At 38.0% G+C, this 16,365-nt stretch overlaps 1 protein-coding gene across 1 annotated transcript in view; it reads right to left on the bottom strand.

The window, feature by feature from the left end:
- Positions 1–16,365, bottom strand: part of AEBP2 (AE binding protein 2) — a 49,384-nt gene that overhangs the window by 21,623 nt on the left and 11,396 nt on the right. Inside the window, exons 2-3 of the mRNA XM_074168155.1 lie at positions 8,354–8,561; positions 5,540–5,647 (exon numbers count right to left, since the gene is read on the bottom strand). Of these exons, the coding sequence (XP_074024256.1) occupies positions 5,540–5,647; positions 8,354–8,561 (316 nt within the window). The remainder of the gene's footprint in view (positions 1–5,539; positions 5,648–8,353; positions 8,562–16,365) is intronic.

The following is a 16,365-nucleotide window of genomic DNA, read 5'->3' on the forward strand; positions in this document are numbered from 1 at the left end:
GCCACAGTATGAAATATTTGCAGAAATCATTACATTCAGATATTGTGTAGTTTGAGACTACCTGATCATGTCATCAAATAGCAGCTGATACATCAAAGATGACACAGAATGCCTTTGCAGTAGACAGGAAATAGTAGAAGAGGAGAAAAATCTTACCTTTTTCTCTTTTTTTTCTCTAAAATAATATATCCAGCAATCCGTTACTAATGGATAAAGTCTCTTCTCTCCAAAGATAAAGGAGCAGTTCAGGCTGTCACTTCAGGATCTCTGGACGGTAAGTCACACCAAATCAGCTTCCCACCAGATAATTATACAGATCTAGAGGGCTTCTAATAAATCAAACTCAACTATTATGCACAACTTAAAACCAATCTTTTCAGTTTTCCCCCAAAACCTAAATCTCAAAATTTTGCATTCAATTTTAAATATGGTAGATTGGGTCCGGATTGGTGGATATGTTACTTCAAGAGAAAATAAGTCAATACGTAAGAAGTTTAAATTCTCCAGTGTACCCATACCCACCACTACTAATGGGCAGTAATGACCAGTGACTTTAACAAACAGGGTATAAAAATATCTAGCAATACAGGTTATTTTCTAAATTCAAAATAACCAAATCTCCTTTTTAAAATAGTCAATGTGTAATTTTTCCAATAAATCTAACTAATATTTTAGACATCTGGTTAAACCTTCTTATTGTCTCAATACCTAAGGGTTCAGGCAGAATGCCTCTACATTTTCTATCTGCATCTGCAGTGCTCTAATAGATAGAAGATATTCTGCCAAGAAAGTAAAAGGTATGAATTCCAAATGAGGACTGAAGCTGCTTGGCCGTATTTGTTAGATTTCAACAAGTGTTACTCTACTGAGACACATACCAAATGCAGTCACCCTTAATGAATTCCTGAAGTTACAGATAGTAGAATAAGCACCAAATGCCATTTTTATTATTACTTTCTTCCCCCCCCCCCCCCCCTTTTAAATAAAAGATGCAAGCCTTCAATGAACCTGCGTACTGTTATTCATTGTTATTGAAAGCATTTACCCAACATGAGCAAAGCTTGCATGACTGATCTTAAACTATAAGAGCATACCCACTGGAATCTGTATTTGCCCTTTCATTGTGCCTAACATCTTGTATTTGGTCACCTAGACTACGTTTATTTAACAGTTCATTTGATATGTCTTCAAGTAACTCTCAATGCCTTGTACAGCAACAAAGCATGGTGAGTAGTACTTCGGTTTTGGTTTCTGGGGTTTTCTGGGGTTCTTTTTGAGTATCAGAAACCATGCTGGAAAATGCAAGTTGTCATAGCACATTAACTATTCAAGTACTTATTATTTGTAACAGCCAAGTTCAGGACAAGTAAGATAGAATTTCTTCATACGCCTTTTCTCAGCTTGCCAAAGGCAGTTACCGCCATCAGCTCATCAACTCAGCAGATTATTCCTCTAGATCCACTTGTCTACGTGTTCTGAAAGTTTTTAAGTTGCTGAGCCCTCAACAGGACCTCCACCACATGTTGATGATACTCCACAACATTCCACCAGTTTCTAAAAAGCTGCAAAAATTATGTAATAACAGAACTAAAAAAGAATGTTGTTTAGGTTTTTCTCTCTCAACTCTGAATGTAAAATCATACGCAAACATGAACACACTAAACATCTTCAGAGAAACAATTACATGCTCCAAGAATACCTACATTAAATGAATGTCTACAATGACCAAAAAAAAAAAAGGATGAAAGGATGGCTAGACTCAGACTGCAATAAGGAAAGAGAAAACTTCCAGCAGCACAAGAGCAGTGAACTTCAGGTATTAAGAGGAGAAGCATAACTTCAAATATACCCAACGGCGGGCCAAAGACAGGAAAAGTTCTCAACCAGAAACATGTTCTACAAGACCAGTTTGGTTTCTCCTGTCAAGAGGAAAAAAACAAACAATCTAGGAAACGGTGCTTACCAAAAGCAGGATTGAAAAAGCATGCTGCTTTGCAGAAATCATAGATTTATTTGACTACAGACTGAGAACTAGCTGCGATGGTAACTGTGTCTCATTTAATTGGACACTCTTTCTTTGTTGGAGGGATTGGTGGATGCCCGAGGAAAAGACACTTTATCAGTAACAAATCTTGGTGATGATTGGCTCAAAAAAACAAGCAAAAAATCCATCCGTGTGTTCCACGTGAAATGCAAGGGCATCAGTATTAAAAACTTAGAGAAAGAGTGAAGGAATAAACAAAAAAGCAATATGATGTCTAAAGAGGAACTGAGGACCTAAGTTCTGCCCCAAAACCTAGGGTATCTTCCCCTCCCCCCCGACCTTAGCTCAGCAGATGACTCAGATATAAAATGTCTCCTTATGAGTTGGACATACACTACCAGGAAATTGCCCCATATAAAAATGGAACTAGCATAACAAAGGTCTCAAAAATAGGTACTTATAGGGAAATTTACCTTTACCTTCCTAAACTACACAAACAAAACACAGGAGAAACTTAGGAAAATATGAAACATTTTGCCTTTAATTTAGAAGTGGGTTCATTTTTGTGACTAATGAACCATAGTTTGTATGAATGCACGGAAAGGGCAGGTAAATCCATAAAGACCTTTTAATATGAAAGCACAGCAGCTCATTTACAGCTGGATACAGCTTTTAATCGAAGGACGACGCTATGTGTCTCTCAAAAATAGATAATTAAATCCAAAATGGGCAACTACGTAAAATGAGTCCACTTGCAAGCAAAAGGGTGACAGGACACAGGGACATATCCTTCAACAGAGTAGTTCTAATGCAAAGGAGAGCTTTAAGCCTGAGACAGTCCCCAGCTGACATTCAATTTAAGAAAATACTTTTGTCTCTTATTTTGACTAGAAATGTAAGACTATAATGACCTGCCACATACTTATTACTGTCCTCTGGTCATTACACGATTATAGCATTCTTTTACCTTTACAAAAGTAAATTTCCCATGCTCTTAATTGCCACTTTCCTATCAAACATAATTTGCTTTTCTTAAAAACATCCTGAATCACAATCCTTCAGAAAACTGCATGTAGCTATACTATTTCCACTACTGCCTTTTATGGCTTTTCTCAAAAATTCTCACATTCATTTATTTATTTAACTGAATGACTAGGTATTTTCACCAAGTTCTCTAAAATGACAGATTCCTTCCCTTTATGGCAGAACTCAAGTATATTCTCATGACGCAACAGAGATGCGTCATTTCATTTGCAATTTAGGTTTTGGGAGATATTTTGTCGGCAGTAATCATCAAGAACAGGAGGTCCTTAATCCAACTCTGACTTGAAAAACATTTGGCTCTTCCTAAAAGGTGAGCAATTCAGATTTATAAAAACAGCTAAACAGAAACTGCTCCGTTTTTGAATGACTGCCGTTAAACAATTAGTAATGTCTGTTCTTGGACCAATCAAGACTAATACTCAAAACAGACAAAAAAAAAAAAAAGTGGTTTTGTATCAGACAGTAGATTTCAAAAGCTTGTAAAAGAAAAGTAAGCAAGGAAAGGAGGTCAGTTAATTAATAGGTTGCTATCACAGACACTTACATACTTGGCTACCTTACATGAGACCTGAAGTCTATATTCAGCATAAATGACAGGGGAACAAAAGACGTTACAAAATTCTATTCAGACCACAATTATCCTCCATTCAAAGCCCCCAGAAACAGATTGAGAAATACAGAGATAAAAACAAACAGAGGAAATAAAGACAACAGTAGGAAAAAATGCTGAAGTGACACACATTGAGCCGTGATGATTAACTACTGCAATCCTAGTCTGTGTTTTGTTCTCTCCTTTAGTATGACCAGAAAGTACAGAAAATCAGCTTGTGAAATAACACATACATTTAACACAAGATAATAATTATCAGAACTAATTGTTTTAAATTTTAGGGCTCCAGCTGTTACTAGTCAAGCCAAAAAAACTGAGATACGAACGTTTACTGATTTTGCTGTGTAACTCCAACAGACTCAAAAATACTACTGGTATTTCTGAGCTATGCCCACCTCTTTTAAACTCAGTGTCTCTAAAACTGAGTTTCTTTGATCTAGACCAAATAACTACCCTACTGGAAGACTTTCCCTTCAAGGCCAAAGCTTGCCATTGTACATATAAAAATATATATAAATATATATAAAATATTTAATATTTTAAATATAAATATTTAATTCCAAAATGAGAAGACCTAATGTACAAGTTTCCTCTGACGACTTGGTTTTTTATATTATTCAGAGATTTCTACTTAAGACTGTTCCAGCAACTGATCTAATCATATCTCCAAACTTTCAGGTATCTGTGATCCTTATGCTATGCTTCCAAGAGCATGCTAATCTTATTCCTTTGAAGAAAGGGTAAGCTAACCTCAAGAGCAAGTTTCCTGTTGTTATTCACTCATTCAGAAGTTTTTAGACTAAACTACATAGTTCAGTATGGAAAAAAAATCTAACCTTTATTAAAAAGCTCTCTCACGTGCAATGCGCTATTTTTACTCTCTAGGTTTTGAGTTTAGTTTTGTTTTCTGTCATAACTACCATTATAGGCTATGCAGAAGTAATAACTTCTGGAAGACATCACTGTAACAGAAAAGTATTTTTTAGTAATAAAGCTGCCTTAAAATAGAAAGGGAAAAAAAAAAAAGCAGAAGGTATTACCTGAGAAGGGAAGGGAGGGAAGTAGAGAAACAGTGACTAAAAGTTGGTGGGGTTGTGGGGTGGGGGAGAGGAAGGCATAAAATACTACCTAAACTTAAAACAAACCCCTAATTAATTTTCATATCCTACATGGAAGGAGAACTTCAGTCTGAAGTAGTGTGGGTGGGACTTACCATCAAGTGATCCAGGACTGACAGCTATGAACTGCCCCAACTGTATCCATAAGAGGATGAAGCAACTCATTAATAACGGATTGGTGGATATGGGAATGATAAACACTACTATACCTAGAATTGCAGGTACAGATTAGGGGGAGAAAGAAAGAGAAAGTTAGAAAATACTATGCAGGAAATACAGTCAGCTCAATGGTCCTGCATTCCCGATTTCCTTATTGTTCTCAGAGAGGTTAACTATAAATAAGTCACTGACCGTGTTTCAACTTAAGTTCATTAACCAAACCAGCTCTTACTCAAGCACAGAATATGCACCATCAAGCATGATCCAAAGTTTAATGTAGAAGCGTAAAGCATGAGGTAAAATACCTCACTGTTACAGCGCAAGCAGCTCAACTGGAAAATGCACCAAAAAAACCTGAACTTCAGCAGTGTTTAGTTTCAGATTCCCTTATCATTTATAGATTAAAAGAAACAAGGACAGAGAAGCAATAATGGTATCTTCACCTGTTTTCGTAACAGAACAGGACCTTTGGGCACAATTACTGCAAAGATGAAGGGTCACCTCACTGGATACTATTTTAAAATCCTTCTGTGATGGCATTTTTCAATTAAATATAACATATCAGGAAAAATAAATAGGATCACTTTTAAGATAAGGGATGATACAGCTTACAATGAACCTTACCTTGAAAGGTTTGTCCCCACTGTGTGTCAGCATATGCCTCTGCAACCAACTTTGACTTGTTGAAGGTGTATTATATACTTTGCAACCTTTCCACAAGCAAACAAACACCTAATAGAGTAAAAATGCAGTAAGTTTACATGAGTCAAAGAAAACAGTAAAAAAAAAAATAAAGATCATATTAGCAGAGAAGCCTGTTTTCACAATACAAAGTACTTCAAAGAATTTTGAACAATAACCATTTATTTTGCAACATACTCCTCATATCTCACCAAGACAAAAAATAATTACAACCACAAATATTCAAAAAAGCAGGACACTGGAATAAAATCTGAAAAAAATAGATGCTCCTGCAGATAAACACAATCGAGAGCCGCAGCATCCACTGTGAAGAGTTTGCGTTTGCACTCACTGTCTGTGTCCACCAGATATTAAACCAGAACATTTTTAAATGACAAGTTTACATTTTCTGGATAGCAGATATAGAAGTAAAATTGTTTACTCTCATAAGCCAGTAATAATTTTATGTTTTGAGCATGAAAAATAAAACCTCTTAATTACAAGATTGTTGTTTAGTCACCAGAGTTCTATATTATGGAATACTGGATACCTCTAGTTTGGCCTTATATTCAATTCCTGATGGAATAAAGTTACAATTTCTCACAGGATTCAAAGTCTATGGGTCTTTTGTGATTCCAGATCAGTCGTATGCACAATAGCGCATTAAAGGGGAGTAGAACTTACTCATGCTGCTTTTCTCTCTCCTCTCATTGTGTCTATCTATAACTGAGAGAATAAAAAAGCTCAATGAACTTGCCTTTCATCAGAATTTCCTCAACAGGTCTGCTCAATGAACTTGCCTTTCATCAGAATTTCCTCAACAGGTCTGTGTGTGAAGGGAGGTACAGACCTGATTTGTAGCAGCAATATACAGTCCCCAGGAACAGCACTGCCCGTAATACAGTTTTTCAGAAGTGCAGAAAACTAATTGGATTTGAGTTTCTTGTTCTCTTTTGGAGATTAAGAAACTCAAAATTCAAAAGACTATTTTCAAAACAAAAGAGCAGCTACAGGAATGCTGTGTACTTGCTGTATAATATATAGATAACCCAGCCTACTAATACAAAGCCGGAAAACCCTGCATGTCTGTATGACACAACCCCCTAAACCTTTGATGCCTGCTGCTCCTCAGTTCTGAGATCCCCCTGAGGGCACAGAAGTGGAACTTCTGAGCTTCCTGGCTCTGCAACAGCTCTGTAACTGTCCCAATGTTTTTAATCAGCGACTGCAGGGCACTTAGCAAAGGAGTACTACTATGAAGTCACATATTGGGAAATGTAATCCCTCCAAAAAATAAGCAATTGGCTTTACAACACCCCACCAGAAGTCCAGGCAAGGCTTCTTGGGAACGCTTGTCAAAAGGCTGAACCCAAAATATTTCTGAAAAAATATTCTGGGAGGTCAAACTCATTTTTCAAAACTTTCCTGGGCTCTTCATGGATCTGTCTGGTTTGGTTTGGAGTCATTATCTCAGTATTAGCTTGAAAATACATATTTTACTGTACAAGGATGCTTGTCACATTGCATCTAAGTTTTCAGTAAGCAGTTACTACTCCCATTTTTCTTCAAATTTATAGTCATTGTAGTTGAGTAATACCTGAAATCCAATTAAAACCACAAGAATGTAATTTCTAACACTGCTTAAACACCTCGCCAGCAGGTGGCAGACAAATCCCTGAAACAGACTAGCCAGGATCAGTCCTCTTCCACAGCACCAAGCTGAAGAACTTTTCAAAAAATAAACCAACTCCAGCGGGGGGATAAGAATTGTGAACTGAACGCAACAGATATCAGGCACCTGGTGCTTCCAACAAGCTCCTCTTTTGGAAAGACAGATACAGTCTAATTGTTTCATCCAGGATTCATATAACACTTTTATAAACTTACGAAGAGAACTACAGAAACCAACTCATGGGTGGCTAAAAAGCCAGCTCACTGAATAAATGATTCTGCTTAGAGCATGGAATGAAAAAAATCACCAAATATGAAGCTGAAAGTTCAGTCATACCAATAAATACAACCAGAGTCATGGCTGTCTTGGTGATGCAACTACCTAATAAATTGTCTAAAGTAATGCAAATTAGTGTTTTATTTAAGTCTCTTATTCACTCAAGATAAAGTGTAATGGCCCGACATCTTAGTTTTGGATAAGTGACAGGACAAATTCAAAAGATAATGATTATTCTAGGTTAAGATTTGATATTAGCCCTCCAAGAAATTAAAGAGCCGCAACATACAGTGCCAAAGGCAGGCAGATGGCTTGTGTCTGATGTAAAGCTAGTTTACATGACATATTCCAGGCATCAAAGGTAATTTGGGAGGTTGGGGAGGGCTGAACAGTTAAATAGAGAGTTGAAAACTACACTACTGGAAGATGTTTTGAAATATTAAAATTGTGAGACCAACAGAAATTGCATCATCTGACTAGGGATTAGACTGAAATACACGTGATTACGTATATACCAACAGCTTCAGGATGCTGACAAGTTCACACACATATCAAAAACCTGATAGCTTCAAATCACTGATTTAAAAAAACTCACTACAGTTATGCATTCAATTAAAAACACAGAATACCAAACCAAGTGAACTATGCAAGAGACACAGCTGAATGCCTAATACCAGACTGCTGAAGGTCCAAGCCTTAGTCGCCACTAGCTGCAGAACTGGTACTTTAAAACATCAAATTTGCTACTGTCACAAAAGAGCAAAATATTGGCAACTAAGAAAGGGGAGAAAACAAAAAGTGACACCAACCCCTCCTCGTTGACCATCCACATGTATGGAGCGAATGTGATCTGCCAAATCCGGGCTGGAGCTGAAGCAAGCGTGGCAATGGTCCCAACAACAGTTATAAGCAATGCTTTTTGCTGAGGAGGCAGGAACTCCTTGCCCATTCATCATAACTGGAGTTGAACGCCCACTGGAAATTGTGCTGTCTACGTCCATAATAGTGCTGCTTATGCTGTAAGACAAAAAAAAGAGAAAGTCTGTATTTGTTGCACATTAACAGAACAAATAAAAATCATAGCTCTTTGGGGTTTTGTTTCAAGATGTATTTAGACAGGCTGAAAATAAGATTTTACACAAACTTACTATTTATTGTGATTCATTGCCCTAACTATAACAAATGTACAGTCAGAAAATGGTAGCTATTACTTGACAGTATAACTTCCTCTGGACACCGGCAATAAAAGCGAGGGACGTAAAACTCTCCCATTCACTGACTCGTCAGAAAATTAACTATCATGTGATTAACACAGTCATTTTTAAGCTACATTAAACAGCCATTCATTACTTTTATTTCCCAGGAGAGAAGAAAAGGAAAAAAAAAAAAAGGAAAAAAGGCATGCTGGGTCAGACGACCAGAGATGTATCTAGCCCAGCATCCACCGCTAACACTAGATCCTTAAAAAGAATACAGCAGTGAAGTTCTACAGAAGGTTTAAGGTACTCCCACACTTGCCCCAGCATGGTGTCCCTCACATTTATGGTCTAAACTAATGCTTTTTATTTTAGGGTTTTTTTTTTAAAACTTTCCAAAGAAGCCAGCAGCAGCAGTGGGAATACGTGGCCAGCAGGGGTCCTTTTCAATGGACAACATTGAAAAGCCATTCTGCTCCATATCTTGGCAGATACGGAGCCAACTGGACCCCAAAAACATTGCAGAGAGTGTGCACCTTCCATATATAAGCAAAGGGTACATAGATAGACAGATATTCTTCACGGACAAATATTAAATAGCTGCTGATATATCTTTTTTTACCTGGTGAACCTGCTCACTGCTTTTTAGGATCTTTATGTTTTTGTCTTCCGCAAAGCCACAGCATTACACAGAACAGCTGATCTTTGAGAGGCCCTCAGAATATCAGGTTGTCAAATCTCCTGCTCAAACAAGAGCAAGTGAGATGAGGTTGCTTGTGGTCTTGTCCAGCCGAGTCATTAATGGGTGTTTTCAGAGGCTGGAGTTTCTGCTACCTTTCTGAACAATTTCCCAATGTCTGATTAACTTTGTTGCGGGGGAGGAGGAAAATTTCCCAACATCTCATCAGAATTTCCAGTGTTGCAACTTCTGTCTGTTGCCTCTCATCCTTGGCAGCTGTAGTTTAGATGACTCTAGCAGCTCCTTTGCTAAACCACCCTATCGGGTCACTGAAAACAGCAATAACCCTGTCCTCCTTATCCTAAAACTGAAGAAACCCAATCTCTCAGCCTTCTCATTCATAGCGTTTGCTTCAGCCTTCTAACCATCTTGGAGACCCTCCACCAGATCCTCTCCAGTGCGAGAGTATCTGAGATGAGTCCCAAACTGCACACAGTAATCCAGATATAGTCTTAATGGTGCCAAGCGCCAGTAAAGAATCACTTCTATTGACTGTATTGATATACTTTTGCTAATACAGTCCAGTACGCAGCAGTAATTTTTTCATAGGTGTCTTTAGCATCAACACCTATAAATACTTAAAGGGCGGGTGTCAAGAGGAAGAGGCCAGTCTTTTTTCAGTGGTGCCCAGGGATAGGACAAGAGGAAATAGGCACAAACTTGTACATAAGAAGTTCCATCTAAACACAAGGAGGGACTTCTTTACTTTGAGGGTGGCAGAGCCCTGGAACAGGCTGCCCAAAGAGGTGGTAGAGTCTCCGTCTCTGGAGATGTTCAAAACCCGCCTGGACAAGTTCCTGTGCAACCTGCTCTAGGAGGACCTGCTTGGGCACGGGGGTTGGACTAGATGATCTCCACAGGTCCCTTCCAACCCCATATCATTCTGTGATTCTGTCTTTACATATTCTTCTGAGCAAAGTGCAAGGAAAAAAAATATATCTAATTACATTAAAGAAAGAAAATAATTTCCTACTCATCTCTACATAATATTTGTAATTTTCTAACTTTCATCATATCCCTTTTCTCGCCCACCTCTTGCACATAATTGCTATGCTAAAGCATCCTGCTTTTAAAAATATAGGTGCTGTTCTATATTTTTGACCATCACTGTTTACATATCCATTGTTATTCTGTTACACATTTTGAGAAAGATGAAACAAAAACTACACCATTATTCAAAATCTGAAGATATCATTAGCATGTTTGCTATTTTTCTCTAAAAGCCTTTACTATTCATTTCTCACGTTATCTGTATCTTTTTTAATCACTACTCTGCTAGCAGTTTTTTCCTGTGATAGATTCTGAAATCATCATAGATTTTTGCACCGCTTAGATTTCCACCCCTCACCCACCATGTGAATTCCACTGTATTTATGAATATAAAATGTCTTGCCTTAGTCAAAATAACAGATTCCCTTTAGCAGTGCTTTCCAGTTAAGCTTTAGTTTTAACTAGCCCAAGCAGTTTGGTTTCACGAGCAAATTCTGATCCGAGAGATACAGCAAGGTAGCATTTTTGAAAACGCTGACTACCATATCCAAAGCACAGATTCCTTAAAAATTTTATTCCAACCCATTAGTCTCCTATTATCGACCTATGACCGTTATTCTTAGGCCTTTATTTTCCAAGTTAAAAAGAAAGTTTTAGAGACCTTCTCAAGAGTTGTTTTTTTCTTTAAAAGTATATCAAATACATACTTCCTAGATGCTAGACAAATGTCACATGCTTTTTTTCCCCCCCTCCCAATTTAAAAAAAAAAAAAAAATCTAACAGTTTATAAGGCACAGCTTTAACCCATGAAAGTCATACAGGCTCCTCCCTGCTACACAGCATTTTTCCATGTGCCCACTACTTCTATTTTCTTCCCTTTTCTATACCCTGAATACACACAGCTTTCCATGATCCCTCCCCGCCCCCATCCCCAAGGATTCTCAGTTCCTTTCATGACATACAAGCTCAAAATACATGACTAGCAAATAAAGAAAAAGTGGCCAACAGACACCTATAGATATGGTTTTGAATCTGTTACATATTGCTGCCCTTACCAAAAAGCTTGGTTTATATTCACTAGAATCTTCCAAGAAAATGCAACTAGCACTGAGCTGAAGCTACCAGTCCCAACAGCGTCAACAGTCACTGACTACTGGTAAGACTAGTTTAGGAACCCTCTAAGCAATAGTCCAAAGCTTTAAGTGCAAAATATATTGCAAGCAACCCACATTCTTCCACCATGCCAGGTCCACAACAGATGCAACGAAGGGACTGACATCCCCTCCTTCCTCAGCTGATGCCCAAGCCAGAAGTTATCCCCAAAAGTGAAATCTGTAAAACTGTATTATGAAAGCAAAGTTTACCAACAGAATGATCGGAAATTTGAATAAACAATTAAATGTGACCTCCCACACACCTTAATTTGAATTACCCAAATATAGTTTTCTCAAAATCAGTACTTAGAAGTAGGTTTGAACGCATACAAGATGGCACATAGCCTGACCACTTCTGCTGCATACAGTAACGTTACACAGATCAGTGGTTCCAACAGGAAGGTTCTTCATCAAGAATGGCAAAGCACCTTCAGATATTCGTGCAATAGCTGCCTCAGACCATTTCACGTGGAGAAGTAACCCCAACTTTGTCACAGTTGAAAGGTACCAAAGTACAGTACTTTAAGTAGAAGCTCAAACTTCCAAGCTATTGACAGTTGGTCAGAGTTTCTACATCCATTGACAGCATCAGTACTGTTCTCAAAAACCCTACAAATAGGCATAAACTTACAACTAAGAAGAGTTATGGTGCTAGTGACCACAAGGACAGACTACAAAGGGCTATTTAGCATAGTTCTCTCAAGGGTTCCCTGGTTTTACAACTTTGTCTTAAGCAGGAAAGCAATGAGAAAACATAACCCTGAACAAGTTCTGTGAAAGAACGGCGGGGGGGGAGTGTGCACTCATGCACGTGTGTGTGTGGTTTCTCCGCTTCACAGGTATGCAATCTGGTTAACTTCTCTAAGCAGAGATGAAAAAAACCTCAAACTGATGAACCTGTAGCATGAGAGCTTATTTCATACTGCAAATGCAATGCAGTATGATCACCTTATGATACAAAACCCCAGGTCTCTAATTTTACAGCCTAAGGAATACATACACTTAGGCTTTATATATATATATATATATATATATATATATATATATATATATATATATATATATGCTATCTTACCTGTAGAAAATTGGTCCGTTTTGGAGAAAAATATGTAAAAGTCAACTAGTAATACTGATCCAGCAAAAGATGTTCTGATAAATAGGGTTGTTAAAGACATGAGAAACCAATAACACTTAGAAAGCCGATTTAGTTAAATAGTTTAAATGTTTGCTTGGTTTGGTTCTAACAGCCTAAGTGTTTGCTAAGGACTAACAGATTAGAGTTGCACACACAATATTGAAATCTAGCATCAGAGGAACTGGAATAAATAAAGGTTGCATATAGCACATAAACCAAGTAGCAGTATATAGAATTTCTTAGAAATTGTGAAGTGCTACATTGGACTACGATTCTATAATCTAGTCAAGATACAGTCTAAAAATGGGGGGGGGGGGGGGGGGGGAAGTAACTCAAATCCAAGTGAATGATAACAGATCGGTATTTTATTTAACAGGGAACACCTTCCCTTCTTCTAGTTTGAAGAATTTAGCATAAGAGATTAAAAAGTACAGATGAATATTGCTGTAACAGGACCTACTAGAGAAATAGCTAAACCGCTTATAAAACAAAACAGTGGGAGTCACACAGGAGGTCACTGCTTTCTAGTGGTTCTCTTGATAGGCTCCACCAAAATGGAAGAAACTTGCTGCCCAGACACATTCCTTCTCTAGAAATAACTAATTAAATAAAAATGCAAAACGATTTCTTTTGTTTGTTTATTTGTTTTCTCTTCTGTGCCTCCAGAACTAACATATTTCAGGCAATCAGGTGCCTCACAGAAAGGCTGCGAAGAGAATCTGTGAAAGACCAGCAACATCCTTCCTCTCTGTCACAGTGCCCTGTGCAGCTGAAGCACATGTGTCTTTTTTCTAGCCTCCCATACACTGAAAAAGTATCAGGGGGCTTTTCTGAGAAAAGTTTGTAAATATATATAGCATCAGAGAAGACACTGGCTTGGGAGGTCCCCTTGCCCTTGACCTGCCATTTCAAGACGAAGCAGAAAGATGATGGTAAATTCCATAGTCAGAGCTGTGGCTGCTGCTAAGCATGTGAAGACTAAACTGAAACACCATTTTTGGTCAGAATTGCTGATACAATCGCTTTTTTTGGTCTCTTGGGATTTTAGAAAGGGTGTGAGGGCAGGACATACAAGCGGGTAAGATGTGTGCACACACTCCACCATTTTACCTAGTTCACTTGAGTCTTTTCCCGACCAAAAGTGTGAAAGCACATCAACTCAGCCCAAGAAGGGCTGGACTACTAAAATACTGTCTGTGTATCTTTCAATCTATGAATGGGGCTTTTCAATCCAATCTGACTTTCTATCTGCTTGGAATGATCCAAAAGACGGAAAAGCTCCTTAACAAAGGGAAGGTAGTAATGGAAATTACATCCTTCTGCTTTCTCATCCGAAATCCACAAAGCCTGTAAGTGGGAAAGTAATAAGGTGTATCAAAGAGGAGGAAACAAAACGAAGTAAGGAAAACATGGACATTCTGGCAAACTACTGATAACAAAACAAAAGACACTGAAACAATTTTTTAGCTAAATAAATTCAAGCAAGTTTTTTCTGCCTTTTTCTAAGCCCCCTTTCCCCAGCCAGGAGATCTGTTTAAATCCTGACTGCCACTATCAAAGCAGAATGACACGAGTAGAACTTAAGCGCTTGTGGCATTCCCCTATTGCTAGTGACAGACAGGTCTGGGTTTGCTCCCAAGCTGTAACAGGCTCCAGCTCCATTGTAATGGATCTACAGACCATAGCCTGATGAAGAACATTGGACATTTGAGTTTCAGAGAGTTCAACTCAGGGGTCATCCCAAACAATAGAGCATCAAAAACAGTCACTGCTGGAGAGAGCCTGCACACACAATAGCGGTTTTTAAGAAGCAGTATTCAAAAGACAGACTAATTACTAAAATTTAAAACTGTTACAGCAAGCACAACATAGTCTCCGATCTTACGTTATCCTTACTTTCATCCTAATCCGAGCACCAGAATCAACTTCAAGTAAAAATCACGGCTCTAGAGGCAAGAACTGAATGCCTTGCTAAAATACCTTACGAAGACCACACCTCATTTTATCAAGTCTGCAAACACTGGCAAACAGTGCCTTCCAAACACAGCAAGGTAGAACTGAAAACACAGAATTTTCTAAGAAGACTAAGACCTTTTTCCCTCCTCCTACAATTTTTCCCTCTACCAAGAGATCAACAGCTTTGAAACGATACTGACATTTAAACTGTGTTCATTAAGCAACAACATTAATGCAAGCTTAAGTAGAAGAATCATTACCTCAAAGGCACTGTTTCAGGTCTTATTTTTACCTGTACCTACTTTATCTGTAGCTAAAAATAATACATCTTCATAATCAAGATGATTAAGATTTTTTTTTTTTTTTAGCATCACTTTCATATTAAAAGGTTAGTACCTGCACAATCTATACGTGCCTGTGAACCAAATGCACCTAGCTGGTTAAATCCAGTCCAAACTGTATTTAAAAACAATCCCGAAACAAAAAATAATAGCTAAAAACTTACAAGATGTTCCAAGTCATTTTCACTTTATAGAGAACAAAACAAACAAACAAACAAATGTTCTTCAAGCATTTTGGGTTCTGGATTATTCTTTTCCTTTAAGGATCTGAGCAAAATTAAGCCATTGTTGGAGTCATGTAAATAGGAATATTTTCTATAAGGAAAAAAACCCTCCAAATTATTCCCAGTTTAAAATGCACAAATTTCAAACCACATAATTTACCACATGCGCATTTGGGCATTAATTGTTGTGTACAGTTAAATGCAAATGAAAATCCAACGAGCCCGTGATTTAATGCATTAAAGAAAATAGTGTATTGCACATCATTCCTGACACACGCTTGGCTCTCCAAAGAGATCAATTTCCTCACTACTGCAAGTAATCCCTTCCATTGAATTTAATGAATGGAATGCTCAAAATTTTTTCTTTCCTTTTTTTTTTGTTAATCTTTCAGAACAACAGACAGTAGGAGTCTAGAAGGAATATCAACAAAAACAAAAGAACAGCATAATTCCATTTTTACTTTCCATGAACCTGCATTAGCAACTGTCCACTTGAAGCAATAGTAGAGTCCGGCACCGAACACATGCACAAAAGCCCAATCAATTTGCTATTATACTTTTAATGTCTGCTAAACGTATTCCCTCTAGACCTTAACTGAAGTAACCTTCCCTCAGGCAAAATTCAGACCTAACAGATGGGCCTTATACCATGCCCTTGAGGGTCAACAAGCACTACTTCAGTCTGATCAACAGGAGCTCATTGCAGAGTTACAGTACCTCCACCGAGAATGCTTCGCTTCCAGTCCCCAGATGTTCAGTAGGTAAGCAAAGGACCCAGCTGATTTCAGCTAACACCAAGGGAAATGGCTGTGACAGACCCTATAATAAATAACCTCATCTTGTAACATGCCAAATTAAAAACGAGCAGAGATTTCGGTGAACACACATTGCCGGGTTGCTAAAACCAACACTACTGAGTAGCCATCAAGCTGCACACTACGCTAACGCAAGTGAGGAATGTTCAGAAACAGTTCCCTCTAAAGTACACAGAGATAATCCAGTCATAAAGCATCAAATCCACAGAAGATTGCCTCTTACTAGATGAAAAGCGTAATTAACAGTCAAGAATCAAATACTACGGACCTC

Source organism: Numenius arquata, chromosome 2 (assembly GCF_964106895.1).
Source record: "Numenius arquata chromosome 2, bNumArq3.hap1.1, whole genome shotgun sequence".
Lineage (NCBI taxonomy): Eukaryota > Metazoa > Chordata > Aves > Charadriiformes > Scolopacidae > Numenius > Numenius arquata.